General features: G+C 37.2%; 1 protein-coding gene across 5 annotated transcripts; it reads left to right on the top strand.

Moving 5' to 3' along the window:
* The first annotated feature begins 287 nt into the window (after positions 1-287).
* lypd6b (LY6/PLAUR domain containing 6B) lies at positions 288-21,404 on the top strand. 5 transcript variants are annotated; one of them, XM_051906529.1, is made up of 6 exons: positions 309-355; positions 10,208-10,305; positions 18,550-18,675; positions 19,331-19,429; positions 19,574-19,701; positions 20,141-21,404. In XM_051906529.1, the coding sequence occupies exons 3-6, from the start codon at positions 18,573-18,575 to the stop codon at positions 20,309-20,311; spliced, it is 501 nt and encodes a 166-aa protein (XP_051762489.1). In that variant the 5' UTR covers positions 309-355; positions 10,208-10,305; positions 18,550-18,572; the 3' UTR covers positions 20,312-21,404. The 5 variants fall into 5 exon arrangements, with proteins under 5 accessions (XP_051762487.1, XP_051762489.1, XP_051762486.1 ...); XM_051906530.1 differs by lacking the exon at positions 309-355 and adding an exon at positions 8,327-10,034; XM_051906527.1 differs by lacking the exon at positions 10,208-10,305 and having other exon boundaries at positions 288-355.
* Positions 21,405-22,887: the final 1,483 nt, after the last annotated feature.

The following is a 22,887-nucleotide window of genomic DNA, read 5'->3' as shown; positions in this document are numbered from 1 at the left end:
CTGGCAAAACAATTTTACTTTTATAACCTTTCTGTAATGTGTGTGAAACATACTGGAAATCGCTATAAAAACACCCCCTTTTATTTTTATTTTTACAAACGTGTCTCAAAAACCACTTGGACCATTTAAAGAATCATTAGATTGTGAACCGCTGCAACTGATTCATTAAAAGATTCGACTCAAAAAAAGAAGAGGAATCCTGACGTCAGACTCAGTCGACCAATCAGAGACTTTGTTTTAGAGAGCATGCCGTGCAAATGAGCAAGCCTTGTAGAAAAACACGGCTGCTCATTTGCAATTGACTATTGGCGTTCTGCGTCTCAGTGGGGTTGCTGGTGAATGAAATCACTCAACGGTAAGTATGTTTTGAGCTCTGCTTTGAAGTTGGACAGTTAACTCTGGGACAAACGCTCGAGATTCCACTGAATATACTCTCAGCATAGTGTTATTATTTAGACACCATTAAAAATTGTGTACAAAATGTCATTGAACATTTCCATCGTAAATGCAGTTAACTGAAGCACGTCGTGATGTTTATGTTGCCACTGTATGGGGTAAGTTGTCACAATAGAAACCTGCCGTTTATTCACAGTGATTTAAATTACTCTTAACGTCATCTTCCACAACATGTCTGCATTTAAAAAGTATTTAGACTTCTTTCGAAATCTGAACATATCAATTATGAAACAAATTATTAAAACAGGGTATATTTTAAGGTTAGGATTCAAAAGGAATATTAAACAACTGTTCTGGCCAATGGTAATTTATGAATTTGTATTAGATTACAACACGTGACATACCCCAACCTGAGATTTATAAAAAATATTCTTGTCCTTTTAATTATGTAGCTATTACAGCAATGTCAAAAATGAATTTTAGTTCGAAATAGTTTAGTGGGAATTTTACCACCATTCATAAGCTTTGCTTGAAAACCACCATTTGTGACTTGTGACTAACAAGTTTGATAACTAGCCAAGCTGCAAGTCTGTTAGTCTGACCAACTAGCAATTAGTTGGGGCTAAGCAGTCTTAGTTTTCTGATTCAAATGAGACCAATCTACCTTTTTGTGAAAAGAAAAGAATTATGACTAATTTAAGCAGTTTATAACCGGCTGATCTCTCCTTATTTAATTGTGACAAGATTTAATGAAAGCAAGATGTATTTTCCTGTTAAGGTGTCTGCATATTTAGAAAAATGTATTCTTGTGCCTGACTTTTCAAGATGGCGAGGCACCTGTTTTGCAAGCAATTGGTATATAGCTGTGTAGTGGTTACACAGCTGTTGTGTGGCTATTCACAGAACAGGACCAATAAAATATATCTTTAATGTACCTCAAGACAAATCTCTTGATGTGATTCCCATCATGGCCTCAAAAATAACAGCTGACTGAGAATATCATGAGGCTATGCCTCATTTTGATGGTAGAAGGTCCAACTTGTTAAATATAATATTGTGATCAGAACCTCTGGTGGCCCTCTGTGTTGTCCTCTGCATATCTTCCTCCATGTGTAATTTCTCATGGGGTTGAGGAGTGATCGAGAGCCCCTCCTCTCTTCTTACCTCGGTTGTCACTCATCTCTGCTCTCATGTAGAACTGGAGGACACTAGCAGATCACAGACAGGATTGTTCTCTTTGATGTGGCCCTCAGCTCCTCTAGATATCATTGAGGCTCCGTCTCTGGCTACGAGAGAGCATCCATTAGTCTGTCAGTGAAAGCTCAGTCGTACCCGGGGATCAGATTCTGCTGTCGGCTGTCATGTATCAGTGCAATCGAGAGTCAGACTGTCATTAACAGTGTGTTGAGGAGCCCACAAGATAGAGATGAGCCGGTCACGTCCTGTCATTCAAACCCTGTTGTGCAGTACGCCTCACTAAACCCAAAGACTGAAGGGTTCTCCCTCACTCATTTTAACTTCGTAAAAACTCTGTCATTTAGCTGTGTTTGTAATAAATTTTGGTGTTACTTTGTGTAGACTGGAAAAAGCAGTAATATAGTTTCCTTATGTATTGAATTAGCTTTTATTTTTATATTTTCAGTTTTAATTTTAATTGAAAAAATCCAAATTTTCACCACTTCCCAATGTTTTATGTGTTATGTAATTTTTGTTTGTTCGTTTCTGCATGTTGGTCACGTCGATCTCATGACTTTGGCAGAAGTTTTTTTATTTATTTATTTATTTTTTTTTATTTATAAACCAGGAAGCAATTTTGTTATTTTTTTCTGGTGAATAATAATTAAAAAAAAAAAATACAGAACTACGTAAGGCCCCAATATATTCCCCAAGAAATGTATTCTTTTTAATGAGGCCTTTTTTCTTAATGGAGTGTCTATTTACACTAAGTGCAAATAGCGTCCCTTGTCGGAAAATGCTAGCTTTGCCTTCAGTGACGCAGCAGTAGCGAGTAAGGCTCGCAGACCTGGCTTTTAATGCGACTGACGTGGGTTCGAATCCGCCTTCTGCCGAGCTCACATTTATTTTCAACAAAAATGAAAATAGTGTTCTGAAAGTGGAAATAAACTGCGAATGAGTGATTAATAATATTAAAAGTGTTTATTGGGTAGGGTTAAGGGAAGGTGAAGGGAGGGGTTTTATTCTCCCAATAAGGTAGCATCCATTTAATAATTTTAGTAAATATAATTATTCACACTCTATGATAATGTACAAAAATACTGAGGTGCAAATAGTATCTGCCAGTATAAAGTATAGATGGCATCTAATTTCTATTTACTCTTATTGCAAAGAGATGATACTTTTACATGGTGTAAATAGAATCTATTGCTATTTTCACCTAGTGTAAATATCATATCACTAAGAAAATGCTGCTATTGTCACTTAGTGTAAATAGAATATATTGCTATTTTCTCTTAGTGTAAATAGCCGCTGCCTTTTCTTAATTTTGTTATCAGGACTGTTGTAATATCCCAACATTTTGGATAATTAACCCAAAAATGACAATTCTGTCATCATTTACTCACCCTCAAGTTGTTCCAAACCTTTCTTTCTTCTGCTGAACACAAAAGATATTTTGAAGAATGTCGGTAACCAAACAGTTGATGGGCCCCATTGACTTCCATAGTATTTTTTTCCCATACTATGGAAATCAATTGGGCCCATCAATTGTTTGGTATGAAACTAGGCAGTCTTCTTGCAGCAATAATACAATGTGATCATTGTCTCTAATTATTAGTCAATATTTAGCATAGGAAGTTCTGCATAAAACTGTTTAGATCAAAGCCACATGACTGTTTTGGTCCTGATTCAAACCTTTGCAATTACTGTGGAATTTTAAGAGTGGCCGCATAGCACACCAATTACGTTTTTATCACTTGCATAGAGAGTAAGAGCCTTGTTTGCTTGCCCTCTTTGATTCAGAAGGACCGTTGTTGCTGTGGACAGATGAAGGGAGACACATGGCACGAGGGCTTAATAGGCTTGGAGGTCGCAGCTGCTGTTGACTGACCTAAACAGCATTGTGCTCGACGTCGAAGCTACTTTTGTTCTTTTCATGTTTGCATAGCAACGATACTGTAATTTCAACTTCCAAATCCTTCATGTTTATAATCAGGAGGAAGATTTATCCCTCTTTGTTTTGGATGCTCATGTTTTTCCTCATTGTTGAGCGGCTTTGTTTCTTTATGGATGACGTGTGGAGAGCTTTTTGCTTAATAGGTGTTTGGATGTACTTTAAACACAGGGTTGTTTTACTCGCTGAAGTGGTGCTTACGATAGCTAAGAGCTCAGCTATTTCCCTGCACTCTATCATTAGAGCGAGTCATGAGTATCAGCTCTTACAGATGACTTGAGAGGGAGCTCAGAGCTCACAAGTGGGTCTTCATCAAACCTTAACGTACATGCTCTTGACTGGTATCACATGACTCTAGTTATGTCATGTTCAACTCAAGGAATGATGTAAAGATGTCGTTTCAGTTCATAGAAAGGTTCTGACTTGTATTTTTCGCCCCAGTTTTTAATTACCCTGACAGGCCCTGCCTCACTGTGGGCATGTTTAGACCAATACATTCAGGTTTAAAGAGGCAGTTTTTAGTAGTTGCTATTTTGCTCTGTGATTACATCCTGAAGATACCAATTCTGTTTGTGCTCCAGTCAAAAAAAAAAAAAAAAAAAAAAAAAGTGGAAATGTGAATGTCTCAATAGAGTGGCACAGGTGAGTTTCCCCCTCTAGAATGACTGGGGATGGTCAAACGTGGAGATAAGCCTGACCTGAGGCCTATCACAATGTCACCAAGTAGAATGACAGGGGAGGGTCACCTGTTCTTGCCCTCAAGGTCATGGAAACAATAGAGGTCCCCAGGGTCATCGATTAGAGACACATACTCTTTTATCTCCAAAACGTGAGAGGAAGCATTACTAGAGTATCTAGAATCCACTCTTTATATAGTTGAAGAATAGGTCCTCCCTTATGAGGAGTGTTTGTTCACTACAATTTTCCCAAAACATCTTTGCGTCTAGGTGGTTGGCGTCATAATGAAAAGGATCAGGTATCCTCAGGAAAATCAGACATATTTTGAATGCAGCTTCCAAGAAATACAATTACTTGTATATTTCCCAAAAAAACTGTCCGTCTGCAACATTGTGGCTGCAATTACCATTTTCAAATGTGTGAATCTGGTCCATCCATTGTATATATAATTGGTAATTTGGGGTCTGTAAGATTTATGAAATTAATACGTTTATTTAGCAAGGAAGAAACAGTTTTTAAAACTGTTGTTAAAAATGTGTATATATAAACCGATATATAAATCTATATATAAACTAACTAATGCACTAATTGAGAAATATTTTATTTTGTAGTTTGAGCACAAATTCTCATTTATAACAGGATCTGGCTAAGCAAACAGTCACAATCTGCAGCTATAATCTGCGCACTTATGCAGCTGTATTTCCACCTTTTTCTCATTCTTCAGGTAAATGGCGCATGACCTCAGCAGTATTATGGCACAGGCTGCATTCCATCTCAATGCTCTCTTCAATAAGAGCACTGTAATCCTCATCAGATCCTGAGAATGCAGGGAGACTCTCTCACACAGAATAAATGTCCAGGCATCTCTATTCAGTTACCTTGGCCACAGTCCCAGGTGAGACAGCTAAAGGGTCTATTTAATCTTAACTTGACGAGAGCACTTTGGAAAAGAACCCAATCTCTCATCATCTCAGGAGATTAGATCCGCACACCCACAAATCAGATGCGTCGAAAGCAGTGGCCAGAGTAATAGGCACTTAGGTCTGGGCTTCTGATCCCACTGTGTCTTTAGATGAAGCACTCTGACCAGTTAATTAAACGTGAATAGAAACGTTCTGGAAGAGTAATAAGAAGCTTTTGACCAAATGAAATGATTCAGATCTATGAATTACTCATTTACATCCAGTTAATAGTTCTTCTGTTGAATTTAACTTCTCAGATTATAAATAAATTTCACAATGTTTGCGGAAAAGGTTGTGTAGGTTTATGATTAACAAATGCAAAAAGAAGTACTTTTGTAAGACGCCGTTGTCGGCCGCTTCAGAGTTCCTTTTGCCGGTGCGAATGCAACCAGGAACATGGCCCGGGGGAGAAATGAGTTCTTGGGGAACTATCCTAGTGGCTAGTTCCTATAACTAAGTTTCTAGAACTGTTCGGTGCAAAAGTCCCTAATTTCTTAGTGATTACAATTTAGGAAAGTGAAGTGTTACATATCCGTCTTGTACTCTTTTGCTTGCAGGTGTTGTTTACAGTCTGTTTTGTGAGTTTAAAATGTACTATTGTGCGGAGGCTTGGCCCACTGCTTTCCTTGCTGAGTGTATCAGTTCTTGTGTTGTAATGTGAATAGATAAGGGACCCATCCCATTGTGCAGCACATAGCCTCATCTACCTTTGGTCACTTTAGGAGTTTAGGCTGCATAGGCTGTCAGTAGATGCTGTATGGTCAACTTGAGTTGGGACTATTTCAACAGCTTCACTTTTCTTTTGTTTAAGTCTTTGGCATCACTTCTGCTCCTGTTTCGCCTTTTAATTGAGTCGCTGTAAATAGACCTTATATAAAGCACAATCACCAAATACAGAAACTTCTTTTAACATCCAGACCTCTATGGTAGAACCTGAACTTATATTACTGGGCTGTTTGAAATCCTCATTCATTTGTTATACAGTTTGTTTATGTGCCATTTTAAACCCCAGAGCAGGGGTTTAAAACCTTTGCAGACCCAGGGACCCCAAGACTCTCAGCCACCCCAGAGACCCCTGATTTAAAGAGCTAGGTTTTCTCAGCAACACTTTATAATAACTTATATTAAAACATTGATAATTTATATATCATAATATATATTTATGTACTTTGTTTTAATTGTCTATCCCTGTTTGAAAATCCTGGCCTTAGACTAATTGCATAAAGGCCTGGTTTCACAGACAGGGCTAAGATTAAGCCAGGATTAGGTCTTAGTTCAATTAGGATATTTAAGTATCTTTTATAAACGTACACTAGAAAAAAACATTACTGGTGTGCATCTTGAGACAAAACAATGGCACTGACATACACTATATAGAGGGTATGCAGTGACGTCATTTTCCCCCCCGGAACATGCTCCGTCAGCCGGACTGAGTGGCAAAAGAACCTGCTGCATTACTGGAATAGGGGAAACTGCGAAAACGCAAGTAAAACAAATGATTACACTAAAGGTTGGGCTCGAAAGTGTTCTTTATAACATGTCAAAGAAACCTAATCCATGGATATTGACATGCAGCCTGGAATCGTGTTTCCTGACATTTATATGTGCCTGATTTCGATGCCGAGGAAATACATAAAGCAAATCTGCCTGTGAACGCTTTATATAACTACAATATAGGTAGGTCCAAATTGGAGTGATCACTTATATCAATGTTATATATATCGTCATATCGTCCAGCCCTAAAACTTGTATAGTTTTTGTCAGTGTTTATTTAAAAACACCCAATTGTGCAGAATAGAAGTATTAAATTAAAGTAAATATTTAATTGATGAGTTGTCAACACAATATATAACAATACAATATATAGGGTATGACTTTACCCCAAAATCCAACATTTTGACACAAAATCCATGTTTCTCTGCCTGGAGTCCAGTTGTTTCTGTGAATTGCAGCGATCCATTTGCTTCTTTTTTTCTGTAGCTTTTAGGCTCAGTCTTTTTGCCACTCAGTGGGCGTAACCACAGTTATAACGGTTGACGGTGACGTCACGTGCATACCCTCTATTGCCAAAAGTATTGGGACACCCCTCCAAATCATTGAATTGAATTCAGGTGTTCCAATCACTTCCATGGCCACAGGTGTATAAAATCAAGCACCTAGGCATGGAGACTGCTTCTACAAACATTTGTGAAAGAATGGGTCGCTCTCAGGAGCTCTGTGAATTCAAGTGTGGTACCGTGATAGGTTGCCACCTGTGCAATAAGTCCATTCATGAATTTTCCTCACTACTAAATATTCCACGGTCAACTGTTAGTGGTATCATAACAAAGTGGAAGCAATTGGGAACAACAGCAACTCAGCCACGAAGTGGTAGGCCACGTAAAATCACAGATGGGGTCAGCGCATGCTGAGGTGCACAGTGCGCAGAAGTCGCCAACTTTCTGCAGAGTCAATAGCTACAGACCTCCAAACTTCGCGTGGCCTTCAGATTAGCTCAAGAACAGTGCGTAGAGAGCTTCATGGAATGGGTTTCCATGGCCGAGCAGCTGCATCAAAGCCTTACATCACCAAGTGCAATGCAAAGCGTCGGAGGCAGTGGTGTAAAGCACGCCGCCACTGGACTCTAGAGCAGTGGAGACGTGTTCTCTGGAGTGATGAATCACGCTTCTCTGTCTGGCAATCCGATGGACGAGTCTGGGTTTGGCGGTTACCAGGAGAACGGTACTTGCCTGACTGCATTGTGCCAAGTGTAAAGTTTGGTGGAGGAGGGATTATGGTGTGGGGTTGTTTTTCAGGGGTTGGGCTTGGCCCCTTAGTTCCAGTGAAAGGAACTCTTAATGCATCAGCATACCAAGACATTTTGGACAATTTCATGCTCTCAACTTTTTGGGGATGTTAGGGGATGGCCCCTTCCTGTTCCAACATAACTGCGCACCAGTGCACAAAGCAAGGTCCATAAAGGTCCAAGGTTTCATAAAGTGAAAACATGCTTGTCTCATGCACAAGAACAAATGAAGTTTGCTGTCATGCATCAAGCAAGCACACTGATCATAATTGATTGATTGGTCAATATATGTTCATTTTATAAATTTCCTTAATGTTAAAATCTCACAGAATACATAATTGCAAGAATTTTTTTTAAATGACTGCTGATCTTTAAAGCTCTTATTTTAGGGTCCGTCAATATCCTAAGAGCTAAGTCCTAATATCAGAGAGTGCAGTTTGGATTGTCTTTGAAACATCTCTTCTTTTTATCGAGGTTAATCATGAGCAAAATCTAAATCATCTAGTTTGTGTGAGTAAAGTTGTCATCAACCTTAAGAATGTTCTTGGTTCCAGAACGCCAAATCATTTGCAGAACATCACAGCACTCCGGTCATGGTACAAATGCTGAATTTTTCCAGATCTCGTTGAGTTAGATATCAGTTCAGAGTCATATGCTTCACCTGCTGTTAGTGATACCTGAGCCCACATTTCTCCCAGGGCCCCCTCGCTGTGGCCTCAGAGGCAAATGGACAAACTCATCTCCATTTCCCAGCCCAGTGAAGCACACAAAGGAAGCCCTTGTTGCGGGGCTCTGATCTCTCTGAACCTGCAGGCCAGAGAACAGGAAGGCTTCTGAGAGTCTGCAGGAGGACGAGGGGAGCAAAAGAACGTATGTGCTGTAATCAGTTGGCCAATTAAACAGACCCTGGTCTCTCACCCCCATGTAATGAGAGAGGCTGACACTCGAGGGTCCTTTCTCAACATATGAACCCTGGGAAGGAATAATTCTGCTTTGGTACACATGCACAGATTAGCTATACATACTTGTTAAGCACTGGTTACCATGAAGTTGATCTTAAAGTGAGGATTAAAAAAGCATGCTAAATATGGAAGAAGATGGCGCTTGTATAATCTTGAACATAATGGTTGAAAAGCTTTTGGGACAAAAGTAATTTGAGCTATTTGGGTGGACTAATGAAGGACTAGGTCTTATAGAACTATTTGAGACACCATATGCACGTTCTTGGAATTTCTTAAAGGCTTTCTAAGCTGCTTTTAAGTGTCATGTACCAAAAAGTAATCAATACATGGGAAAGGGCCCACAAAGAAATTTCAAGTGAAATATGAGATACGTGTAATTTTACCAGGGTGGCTGTTGAGCCCTTAAAATCACCCTGAAAGGAGACGTTCAGGTTCCCTCTCTGAAACCCTTTTCTCGGTTCAGTGCAGGTGCCAAACGGTGTGGCTCACTCCAGTGATTGTTTACAGCAAAGGTGTTTTCTGCATTGCCGTTCCAATATGCATTAACATTTTTATAGAAATTAATACATTTATTCAGCAAGGACACATCATTTTAAGTTAAAAATCATATGTGAAATTAAAGACAATATCATATCATTTTTACTGCATTTTCGATCAATGAGCTTTTCAAAAACATTTAAGTAATCATACTGACCCCAAACTTTTAAATTGTAGTTTAAATAAATTGTCAGATGCCATTAGATTTGAATTTATTTAAAAAAAAAAAAAAAAAGGGAATTTGCCACCTTGTACAAATTAAAACAATGGATTGGTATTCCTTTTTTTTTTTTCTTTTTTTTTTTCATGGATTCATTAATTGTTTTACTGTTTATATTTTGCTGTAAAGCCTGTAATAGGTTGTTTAATGGCAAATTATTGACTGAACAGTATCTCTTTTTTTTTTTTTTTTTTTTTTTTTTTTCTCCCCCCAGAGCAGCAACGGTGGAAATGTTTAATGGCTTTTTGTTGTCAAGATATTAAAGGGTTAGTTCACCCAAAAATGAAAATAATGTAATTAATTACTCACCCTCATGTCATTCTACACCTGTAAGACCTTCGTTCATCTCTCAAGATCCATAAAGGTACTAAAAACATATTTAAAACAGTTCATGTGAGTACAGTTGTTCTACCTTAATATTATAAAGCGACGATAATACTTTTTGTGCAGCAAAATAACAACTTTCCAAAAATATCTTGTGATGGCCAATTTCAAAACACTGCTTCAGAGCTTTATGAATCTTTTGTTTCGAATTAGTGATTTGGATCTCCTATCAAACGGCTAAACTGCTGAAATCACGTGACTTTGGCGCTCCGAAGAACGAAGGTCTTACGTGGGTGTAGAACGACATGAGGGTGAGTAATTAATTACATTATTTTCATATTTGGGTGAATTAACCTTTTAAGGTATGTGCCTAAACAGAATTTGACTTTAAAAATTAAACCTTGAAATCTTGAGAAATACTCACTAAGGCCCGGTTTCACAGACACGGCTTAGAATAAGCCAGGATTGGGCCTTAGGTTAATTAGGATATTATAAGCGTGCCTTAAAAAAAAACACATTACTGGTGTGCATCTTGAGACAAAACAATGACACTGACATGTTTTAAGATATGTCAGTGCAAATTGTTTTCAGTTAAAATGGCTCAATAATGAATTTTAATCTGGGACTAGGTTTAAGCCTGATCTGTGAAACCAGGGGTATATGTTTGATAACTAGTCCCGGTCTTCCCTATTGTTCTCAGTTCAGATGAAATGCCATGACACAAGTGAAAATGATCCACTGCAAGCTGCTTTTTTTTATCCTAACTCACCGTGACCCTCGTCTTCACATACACATAAATACACACCTCAGGGATTTTCCACCCAAATCTCACTTAGGCACGACTAGACCTGATCGGGTAACAGAAAGGCATTATACTGAATTTATTACTGTACGTCACCTCCGTTATCCACATGACATAGCCTGAAGGATATAATGGAATCTTTATATGGCAGTTTTATATAATACTGAACAATTGCCAGTTTGATGTTTATCCATGAATGGAAAAGATTATGCAAGTCAGTAATAGATTTACAGAATGAATGATTTAAGCTTTTTATAGCCTACATCCTTCCCTGATAACTCATTCGATAAGTAAACAATCACTGGAATAACTAAATTATCATGATCTTCTTATTTGCTTCCTTTTCTTTTTTTAGAAAAAAATCACACAATACAATATACAGTAATTTACATTGAAATATAAATTAAATTCCATGAAGCACATATAGTTTGTAAGCTTGTAATTCCATCTGAGTACTAAAAGCCCCTCTTTCGGTTATGTATTGTCCTCAGGGCCTTTGTGTTTTACTGCCTACATGTCTGTGTGCTGACTTGGTCAGCACTAATAAATGAGCGGGAAAGACACCCATCTCAAATGAGCAATAAAAGGAGTCACACAAAGCCCCCCTGAGTTTATATCGTTGACCTGGTGTGTTTATGACGGCCTGTCTTCCTGTGAAGGTGGGCTCACATACCTAACCAGTCAGTGACAAATGTAAGACAAAAGAGATATAAATGTGGTGAGATTGTGTAGGAAAATGCCTGGATGCCTTCAGTTCAGTGAGGAAATGAAGATGCTTGTCCAGTAAGCAGCCTGGACGGGTTTTATTTGTGTGGTTACTCCGCATTTTTTTTTCTTTTTTTATCAGCTGTTTCTTAAGAAGGAAAGTGGTTTAAGAGAGGAATTTTTTTTTTTTTTTTTTTTTTTTTTTTTTTTATACCCTTTTAAGGATCTCAACAGGAAATCTAAGGTAACTGGAACATTTGAATGTTTGTATTGTTTGATCAGTGTTGCTATGCTGTGGTGATTCATGACTTGGTAAATACACACACACACTTGAGTGTGGCGTACTTGAAATTCTGCCAGTGTTACTGTGTACTGTGCAACATGGAGGTCTGATAAATATGGCTTTGATGTCACTTTCTACCCATATGCCAACAGAAATTTGATTCCTCAAATCTTTCATTTGATGAAAGTGTCCTGGAACCAGGGCAATTAGGTCTTTAAAGCTTATTTTTCTAATTCATGCTAAGCTTTCAGTGCTGACATATTTCAAGAGACATGACATGAGGGTTTAAGTGTTTTTCACTTGAATGGTCAGGATCTGGGTCGTACCTATGCAGGTGCTTCTCAAGGTAACTGTGGGAATGTTTTCTTCTGTTTCTCTTCGTGTTCAGACAAATTGTTTTTAAATTGCTATACTTAGGATCACATTCACGAGAAGGTTGTTGAGGAGCATTAAATCATGCCATTTGATGAACAAAAAGCTACGAAATGATTTCTGAGATGGTACATCTGACGATTGGCCTTTTAGATTAGATTTCAACTTGACATGAAGTGTACTTTTGGCCTTTTTTTTTTTTTTTTTTTTTTTTTTTTTTTCCTCCCCAGAGCGCATTTTTTTCCACATTCCTCTTTTTTTCAACTGTAAGCTCAAAGAAGCAGAAATGGAGCTCTGTATAATATAATGAAATGTATCCACTGGCCCTCAGGCCATCAGAAAAGCCCTCCGGCCCTTCTTGAGAAGGGCGGGACCTTCACCTATAGTCAAATCATGTGTTCTGATTTTCTGTGTCAAAAGATGATCTGCCAGTTTCAAAACAAAGTAGTAAATCTGTCAACAATGTCTTCCAGTAAAAGTGCTGACAGAGCAATACAGTATTCCTGGACATATCTTGTTTTGGTATTAATGTTAGTGAAGATCATGCAGTAATTCAAATGATATTTTAAAAAGATTTAAGCTCCTTTGATTATGAACTCCGTCTGACTTTAACTTGACCTAACGAACAAAGGATAAAACATAAATTAATCATGTGACTGTAAGCGAGACTTAAGAGCTATGGAGCCTGTTTCTCTGAAAGACTTTGAGCACAGTCTCTGAAAATGATTTATCATCACCAGCCACTGGTAGTTTTACTATTATTGGGCCTGTTTTACACCCGGTATTAAGAATCATTTTCGTCAATCCGATAACAAGTGGACGATGCTAAATACAGGTGTAAACGTGTTCTGAAATGTCTTGAGCTACTTTTGATCATTTCAAGAGGTAGTCTTGCTCATATGGTTGAATGAGTTTGAACAGACTACAAATGCAAAAGGCCGCCTACTCTCCACCTACTGACCTAATGCATAAACATTAAGCAAAGCACACTGACCAGACGGGATTTAAACTTTGTTGGCTAAAGACCCAAGTTTGGTTTGAAGACGAAAAACATACCAAGCACAAAGTTCTCTCACCTTTCCTGTTTTCTAACACTTCACCACGTTTGGCGTGATATACATGTATATTGATCTGAAAAAGCCCAAACATTTGCCTGCCCATAGACCCTTCCCTCGAAGATATCAGGACAGAAGTGATTGAAAGTGGAATAAAGAGACGGATTAAAACACCAGGAGTAAACGGGAATGTGTCTTCCTCGTCTACTTGTGATCCGATTGAACAAAACGCATCTTAATACCAGGTGTAAACAGGGCCCATATCATGTAAGCTAAAGAAAAGTCTCATTCATCATATTAAGATAATAAACATCTCCATTCAAAGCAGATTATTTAATTTATAAATATTATTACATGTTTTCTGGCTCATGGAAAAATAATTTGACTAGTTCTAAGATTAACTAAATAAAGACCACAAAGTCACAACAATTTGTCCCTGATTCGTTCCTTTCAAATCCTGTTGAGCCTCTTTGTTTTGAAATCGTCACTGTGGAAGACAGTTTCCCTGGAGGCGAGACAGTGGGTAGATTGCGTTCTCCACCAAAATGTGTTTAAAGAACTTTTTTTTACATGCATGATAGAAAGAGTGCCATGAAATAAGGTGTAAAACCTTCACTGAGAGGCATAAAGCTTTTTATCGCCAAAAGGCAGTGAAATATTGAGGAATGCATTTGAGGCTATCACAAGTGTTTTATTTGGATATTCAAAGGATGATCCACCATTAATTTGAGGAATTTTTAAAAGCTCTGGTTAGTCTGGGAACATTCCTGTAATTCTAACCTTGTCAGCACATCAGGCTTGTATAAAGCTCAAAGGATGCACTAAAACTCACTGTGGTGTGATATTTACACAAGACTTGAAGATTTCACAGCTGTATATTTACTGTGACAGCCGTGAGGGACAGCTAGAACTCAAGATATCAAATGAGCAATGCTATATCATATTTCATTGATCTTCCACGTGCAGCTATTTTATGGGGACTGGCAGAGAGCCATAATATATTTTACAAAGTAAAGAAAAATGTGTATCTGAATTTACCGGTCATAGCACTTTCGTTTTATTCAGCATATTGCATGAGAGAGAGTTAGTGGTGACACATGAACCCTCAAAAACTGTGGTTTAGATGTGATTTGTACGCTCCCAGCTGTCTTTTCCTCACTGGCCGCTTAAATGCAGCTCTTCATAGAGGAATATCACATACTGCTAACTTTTGGTGCAACTATCAGTTATAGGTCAGATTGTAGATTCACTTATGTTACAAACATTAATTGGATGCATTTCAAATTAAATCAAATCTTTTTTTGCAACTTAAAACTGTATGTAATTGAATCAAAGTATTTTACAGTAGGTAAATCCCCCTTGAGGAACCAATTCCTAAACGACCTGTATAATGCCACAATGATTTAAAAAAAAAAAAAAAAAAAAAAAAAGGCCGATATAATTGTGATCACTGCTCATTTTCACGTCTTGGCACAGTTCCTAGATTAAATGCAACCATTTATCTTCCCCCACCTAACGCTGTGCATGAAAGAAGGTTTAAACATGGTAGTGCTTGTATAGGTTCTGAAGTAAACTGCTTTATTCATGATATGATAAATAACTGCCTGTCTAAGTAGGTGGCGTATAATACAAGTTCAAATGTTTGGGACACATGAAATCGATCAAAAGTGACATTAAAGTCATTTATAATGTTACAAAAGATTTCTATTTTAAATAAAAGCTGTTCTTTTTTTTGAAGTATCCATTCATCAAACAATCCTGGAAAAAGTTTCCACAAGAATATAAAGCAGCACAACTGTTTTCAACATTGATAATAAGTTGTTGTTTCTTAAGCACCAAATCAGAGTATTAGAATGATTTCTGAAGGATCATGTGACACTGAAGACTGGAGTAATGATGCTGAAAATTCAGCTTTGCCATCAAAGGAATAAATTACTTTTTAAAATATATTAAAATAAAATAAATTGTATTAATATTTTACAATATTGCTGTTTTACTGTATTTTTTTTTATCAAGTAAATGCAGCTTTGGTGAGTAGTCTATACTTTTAAAAACAGAAAAATCTTACTGAAAGCAAACTTTTGAATAGTAGTGTATTCATTTATTGTTTTGTTTTTTTTATTATTTTGAAGTTTAAAATATTTGTCGACCATGGAAGATACTGAGTGAGGAATTGTTATTATAGAGTGAATAAACTGAATCCCACCGCTGGATATTTTAAAAGTAATAAAGACATAGACTGTGCAGCCCCTCCGAAGACCATCAAGCACTTCATATCTTTAGTGATATGAGTATCGACCTGCTTTAGCAAAAATCAATGCACTCATTCACTCATGTATATTGAGGACAGTACAGTTAATCTAACAGAGTGTCGTATATTTGAGGCTCTTGGTCTTCCAGAGGTTATGAGGATCGGGTGTGTGCTAAGTGCGTTTGTGTGAATGCTAATTACATGGGCTAGACTGGCCTGACACTACACTGTTGACTTCACACAATGGCTAGAGGCCCCGCCCCCACAATGCACCTGCTGTCCAATCAGATGCAGGGGTTGTCAGGAGGTTGGTTGGGGTCGGTGGTTTCTTTTCTGTTGTTGTGAGAGAGAGCTGAAATGGAAAATGACTTCTAAGCTTTCTCTTTCCTTTTCCTTTTGAAAGTCTCAGTTAAGAAAGCAGTCTCTGCACATTGACTCAGGGAATCTGTCTGCCTGGCATGTAACATTGTGTATAAGCTTTCCACTTTACAGACAAAAGGTAAGCCTTTGTTTCTTGTATATTTTGAATTTCAAAGTCATGTATGTTTTGTTTAAATATTATTCTGTGTGAATTAAGTGTATTTTGTTTGAATTATATTTTATATTTGCAAATTTGGTCTAATTAACAAGTGAGTTTTTGAGTTAAGCATCAGTGACTGCAAATAAGTATTAATTAGCAGTTAGTATCTCACAATGTTTTTTTAGAAGAAAATAAAAGTCTCGGTTATTCAGGTGTCTTCACAGATCACTGAAGCAATCAACAGGCCTCTGAGGTTCTTGAACCAGTCAGACAGCTCTGGCCTCTAGAGCTCATTTACATCACATTCATTTCACTTCAAGACATTTACTTTCAAAGAATACATTTAAATATCAAAGTAGACTACAGTTTTGATCTAAAAGAGCAGCATGTTTCAGAACGCAATCTGTATTAGAATGAGTGCGTGTTTGTGTGGGTTTATATTCGGCATAAATATGCCAACATAAAGATGCATGCAAATGACCATTTTACGCTCTTCACTCTTTATGAACTGCTTTTAAGTCCCTACATGTCTGCTGGCTGGTCTGTGACCTAAGAGCACGTACGTTAGGAGCTGAAAGGCTTCAGACCTCAGGCCCCTGTGTGTGTTTTAACCTTTGGGTCAGTGGAGCTGATTGCTGTTGTGCTGTCAGTCATTATATATGTGTGATCTCTCTTTACTTTGCTAGAGACCCTCAGGAGTAGATTGTCACTGCCACAAGATTAATGACACTCATCTGTTTGCTTTAAAACCATATGCTGTCTAGAGATGAAATAGAGCCTGTGGATTTCTGTGTACTAAGTTGTGTGATTTAATGCTGAGAACTTAAGTCATGATAAATATGAAATTTAAACTTTCTTTTAAGCCTAGTCCCAGACTAAAATGCAAATTTGAGCTGTTTTAACTGAAAGACATCTTAAAATATGTCAGTACCATTGTTTTGTCTCAAGATGCACACCAGTAATTTATTTATTTTTTTTCTAAGGCACGTTTATAACAGCTACTTAAATGTGCTAATTTAACTAAGGCCTACACCTGGCTTAATCTAAGCCCAGGCCTTCATGTTCCCGCTTGTAATTCTATTTAAAGAACTTGTTCACCACATGTTTTACAGATTAAGTCTCATGTTAATTCAGACTGGAAATAAGTTACTTGTGAAAGCACTAGGCTAATGTCCATCACACACAGTGAAATTGTCAATGCTACGTAACTAAACACTGATGGAAACAAGCACTAGTGCATGTTAATGTCCTCAGAGAATGTGTTCAGCCTTAATGATTAACCTTTGAGGTCAATGTGTCTTACTGCTTCTTAAAATGCCAGGGGCAGGTGCTAGACATTTTAAAAATGTGGGCGGACATCAGGAAGATGTGGATGGGAGCTTTAGTCTGTAGTCATCAGTTATAAGGTCTTATGCTGGATTTTGGTTTGTAAAAAAAAAAAAAAAAAAAAATTGTAGGTACTTGCAACTGAAGTACCAGAGGGCTTTATGCAAATGGGCATATTAATGACTCTGGTGCATTCAGTAAACTGAATAATGTATGAAATTAATGCAGTTTGGATGATTAGAATTCATAGGTTGTGGTTCTTCAGAATATGAGCCTTTGCTGTAATTAATGGACTAATGTGTTAAACCATCCATCACTTATATCTGTCCTGTTGTTCAGGCATTTGTGCCTTGTCATTCTGTTAAAAGAAATTGATGAATGTGAATTATTAGGTCTTAAAGGGTTAGTACACCTAAAACTGAAAATAATGTCATTAAATACTCACTCTCATGTCGTTCCACACCCGTAAGACCTTCGTTCATCTTCGGAACACAAATTAAGATATTGTTGATGAAATCCGATGGCTCAGTGAGGCCACTATTGAGAGCAAAGACATTAAAACTCTCAAGGTCCATAAAGGTACTAAAAACATATTTGAAACAGTTCATGTGAGTTCAGTGGTTCTACCTTAATATTATAAAGCGATAAGAATACTTTTTGTGCGCCAAAAAAAACAAAATGACGACTTTTCAATAATATCTATATGGGCTGATTTCAAAACGCTGCTTTATGAAGCTTCTGAACTTAATGAATCTTTTGTTTCGAATTAGTGATTTGGATCTCCTATCAAATGGCTAAACTGCTGAAATCACTTGACTTTGGCGCTCCGAACAATTTGTAAAGCTCTGAAGCAGTGTTTTGAAATCGGCCCATATAGATATTGTTGAAAAGTCTTTTTGTTTTTTTGGCACACAAAAAGTATTCTTGTCGCTTTACAATATTAATATAGAACCACTGAACTCACATGAACCGTTTCAAATATGTTTTTAGTACCTTTATGGACCTTGAGAGTTTGCCTTACTGAGCCATCGGATTTCATCAACAATATCTTAATTTGTGTTCCGAAGATGAATGAAGGTCTTACGGCTGTAGAACGACATGAGGGTGAGTAATTAATGACATTATTTTCATTTTTGGATGAACTAACCCTTTAACAAAATGCGTAACAAAATATAAATGAGAACAATTACGGGAAGTCAAATGTTTAGAGACTTTAACACATCTTTTACGGTTTGTTTTAGGTGTCGCTATCAGTGTTTTAAACATGGCAGCAGATCTGGCTTTAGTCTCTGTTCTTATCCAGCTTCTTGTTGATTTGGTGGCAAGTGACAACATTGACTTCTACAATCTCATGCCTGCTGTAGAAGGTGAGCGTGTTTTTTTCCCAGTCGAACGTTTAATTTTTACACTACCATTTGGGATCAGTACGTGGTGTTGTTGTTTTTTTTTGTTTTTTTTAATGAAATTAATACTTTTATTCAGTAAGGACACAATATAACAAAAGTAACAGTAAAGACATTTATAATGTTACAAAAAGTTTCTATTTCAAATAAATGTTCCTGAAAAAACGTATCACGGTTTCCACAAAAATATGCAGCACAATTGTTTTCATTATATTGTTGTTCTTATTATATTGATAATAATAAGAAATGTTTCTTGAGCATCAAATCAGTATATTAGAATGATTTATGAAATATTATGTGACACTGAAGACTGGAGTGATGATGCTGAAAATTCAGCTTTACCATCACAGGAATAGATTACATATTAAAATAGAAAACAGTCTTAACTTGTGATAGTATTTCACAATATTACAGTTTTATCTGTATTTTTGATTAAATAAATGCAGCCTTAGTGAACATAAGAGACTTCTTTCAAAAACAAAAGAAAATTTTACAAACCCCTAAGCCTAACCAATGATCTGTTAAGCAGTAATGGTAATCATGTTTGTTGACATTATTAATGAATGTTATACACCTGAAATGACTTTATAGCTATAACACAGTGTTCGTGTCTGTACAGCCACCCCGTATCCCAAGAGTTTCAAGTGCTTCACCTGTGAACAGGCCTCAGACAACTACAGCTGTAACCGCTGGGCAGAAGATGTGTGGTGCCCTCAGAGTGAGTTTACAAAATACAAACCCACCGCTCTCACACCTTGTCATTAGATAGAGATCGAGAGCCAGAGTGTTCAATTGAATTGTTCAGGCACTTCATAAGGCAATATTCTATTACAAACCTTATATCCTGTTCCTTCATTTAAAGATACCCAGTACTGTATGACAATACATCACTTCAACCATCATGGGAAGACAAAGTTTGTTACAAAAAGATGTGCAGTGCATGAAGAATGCCAGTTAGCCGGCTGTAGACATCACAAAAATACACACCATGTGAGTATCAACATACACACTCTGTACTTAAAGGGATAGTTCACACAAAAATGAAAATTATGTCATCATTTACTCATCCTCAAGTTGTTCCAAATTTGTATGAATTTCTTTGTTCTGCTGAACAAAAAGGAAGATATTTTAAAGAATGTTTGAAATCAAACAGTTATGGGGCACCATTGACTTTCATAGTATTTCTTTTTTCCATACTATGGAAGTCAATGGGGCCTATCAACTGTTTACAAACATTCTTCAACATATCTTCCTTTGTGTACAGCAGAACAAAGAAATTCATACAAGTTTGGAACAACTTGAGGGTGAGTAAATGATGACAGAATTTTCATTTTTGGGTGAACTATCCCTTTAATATATGGCAACATATAGTACATAATCTCTTGTACAAAAATTGTATTCGCTTATAAAATGTGATTCTGTCTTGCAGGAGTGTGTATCTTGCTGTGAAGGGATGGTTTGTAATGTAGAGCTGCCCACCAATCACAGTAATGCAGTGTTTGCTCCGAGACAAACCCACAGCTCAGCAGCACCCACTTTTAGGACCTGGGATTCTGTGATCCTGCTGATCCCGGCTCTCACTGGACTGTTACCATTGTGATCTTCAGTCATAAGAACCTGTTTGGTGATGAACAGCACTACAAATGAATGAGACAAAGGAGACGTCATCTACGCTGGAATATTAATACAGTTAGATGGATGTTTTCATTAAAGTCACAGTAATATCATGCTGGGGAAAGCTATCTGTTAGCATTCCCATCCATCTCAGTGGCAGGATGTTGCAGGACTCCCAGGAAATCTGCTGTCTTTGCTCATGGGCTCACAGATGTTTTCATGATTGATCAGTGACTAATCAGCCTGGAGTGGCACAAGAAGCAGATGATCACTAGTGACTATTTGAAACTGTAATATAAGTCAATTTTAAAAGCTTTCAGACTTCCTTCAACAACAGATGGACTTTGGTAAATAATCTATTATAATATAATGAAATATTTGCTTGCAAACATTTTTACTCTGTCAGAAAACACAAAGAACATCCACTAAATGTCCATCAGTGGAGAAGGATGCATTTTGTAGCCATATGGTGTAGATATGGCATCCACCAGTAGGGGTTACTGGACTGTGCTAACCAGCAAAACCTCAAAACTCTTTGGTGGATTCAGTGTGGAGACGGCCAGGCATCCAGTATGGAGGAACTGTGCACAGGAAAGAGCTGGAAAATATGTCAGTGGAGTACTAGTAATGCTTGTGACGACTGCTAACTAATGACGTGCTAAATAGGACAGACGGGTAGCAAAATGGCATTTAGCAGCTAAAGCAGTGGATTTCATTTATGCTGCCTCACTGGATTTGTATTGAGCAAATTGAGGCTCACCCTGAGCATTGGATGTATCTATGTGGGATGGTCCTGTGGCTCTGGTCCCAGATTCTGTCACACAGGCCAAGAACGGCAATGACAGGACACAGGATGTGTTGTTCTAGTTTTATAAATGATGCAAATGTCTAAAAAGAGATCTTCATTGCTGCATAAATGTCAAAACTTTGAGAACATGGACCTGCATCACATAAAAGCACTAATTAAGTATATTTTGGGTTTCTCTGATTGAACTATTACAAACACTTTTCATATTTTTATTAGCATTTTTTGGTCCCAAAAGCCTTAAAGAAATAAAAATGTGACCTTATTTAACTAATCCTAATGTGTCCATGCACAAAAGAGTTAATTTGCAACTCCATTTTTTTTTTTTTTTTGTGCTTTCCGAATAATATCAATCAAACTGCAGTTGGGTTGTTTTGATTAAGTAATAATAACTCACAAAATTAAAGTTCATTGAAAGTATGGTTTTTTTTATATATATATTAAGAGTTTGTTTTTTGGCAAAAGCAGATAACTCCCACATTTCATTTTTCAGAGTTAAACAAAACCAAGTAATTGCTTTGTAATTGCATTTAAAACACACGTGTGCACACAAACGCGCGCGCGCGCGCACACACAGAAACGCAAAAGGACAACCAAGGGTTCAGCATGTAAGACGTGTATGGTGTACAAGGACTTGCAGGAGTCGAAATTATAAATCCTCGATCACTTTCAGTCAGCTTTGACGTAACTCCCATCAGCTAGAGCGTCTTTTTGAAGTGACTAGAAGCCTTGTCACCTGACCTGAATACTGCGCGCTGATTCGCTAAAACGGACTTTCTGTACACAAACAAGGGCGCTTGTCGGTTTATGCTGTAAAACGTGAACTCGCGATGCCTTGACATTGGACAAAACCGGCTTTTCTAACAAAACGCATTTAAGGTTCAGAACGTGCTATATGTGGAGAATAACGCACCGCAGTCAGTTCATTTTTTTTTTTTTTTTTTTTTTTTTTTTTTAAAGTGGCGTTTATCCACTCTTCAGATATTCCATGTTCATATGCTACTGACATTTCCCTTAAAGTTGCCATGAAATGAAAATTCATCCTATCTTTTTTCTATTCATATATGCATGTTATTTTTTAATCAAAATGTCATAGCTCGATTTTCTGGTGGAACGCCAGACTTCTTTCTGGTGACGTATGCTGGACTTCTCCAATCATTTATTCCACTTAAATCGACTGCAAGCTCGCTTTCAGCAGATCTGCCTCATTCCAATTGTTAATCGCCCTACGTTTCTTTTTTTTTTCAATAATCTGTTTCACTTGGATGTACGCCACAAAACAGAAGAAAAGATCTGTTGCTACTTCCGTTTGTTTCATCTTGACTAAAAACTAAATGAAATCTCCAATTATATATAATTGCTACAATTACTATTCCTGTTTATATTTAGGTTAATAAAATTTTCTTTTAACTAGAGTCAGTGCATATTAAAATAAATGTAATAAATAGGACATTATTAATATGAACAAAACTAGAGCTGGAGACGTAACCTTTTTTTTTCCTGTACAGACCTTACTGTAAGGCTGTGTTGCTTTCCATGATGGTTAAAGTCAGTTATGATTAATTTTCTTGTTTACTTTCATTGGGTTGATTGAGTGTGTAAACGGTTCCTCATCTATTTAATCTATAACATACCGCTGTGCTTTTTGTATGTGAGCAGCAGGGATACGTTTTTAAAATTCCTTCAACGCTGATCTGAGAACATTTAGGTCTTTTCACATGAAATGGCCCAGGTTTGAATTTGGAGTAGCGGGCTGA

This window comes from Ctenopharyngodon idella, chromosome 9 (genome assembly GCF_019924925.1).
Source record: "Ctenopharyngodon idella isolate HZGC_01 chromosome 9, HZGC01, whole genome shotgun sequence".
Lineage (NCBI taxonomy): Eukaryota > Metazoa > Chordata > Actinopteri > Cypriniformes > Xenocyprididae > Ctenopharyngodon > Ctenopharyngodon idella.
Note: the sequence above shows the minus strand (reverse complement) of the source record. Positions and strands in the feature narration are given on the sequence as shown.

What these genes read in the sequence shown, in the direction of transcription:
- lypd6b (XM_051906526.1), top strand. Translation starts at nt 5,057, where the DNA reads ATGTCCAGGCATCTCTATTCAGTTACCTTGGCCACAGTCCCAG. An exon ending in TCTCATGCCTGCTGTAGAAG is followed by an intron (nt 18,676 to 19,330) that starts GTGAGCGTGTTT and finishes GTGTCTGTACAG; the next exon opens with CCACCCCGTATCCCAAGAGT. An exon ending in AGATGTGTGGTGCCCTCAGA is followed by an intron (nt 19,430 to 19,573) that starts GTGAGTTTACAA and finishes CTTCATTTAAAG; the next exon opens with ATACCCAGTACTGTATGACA.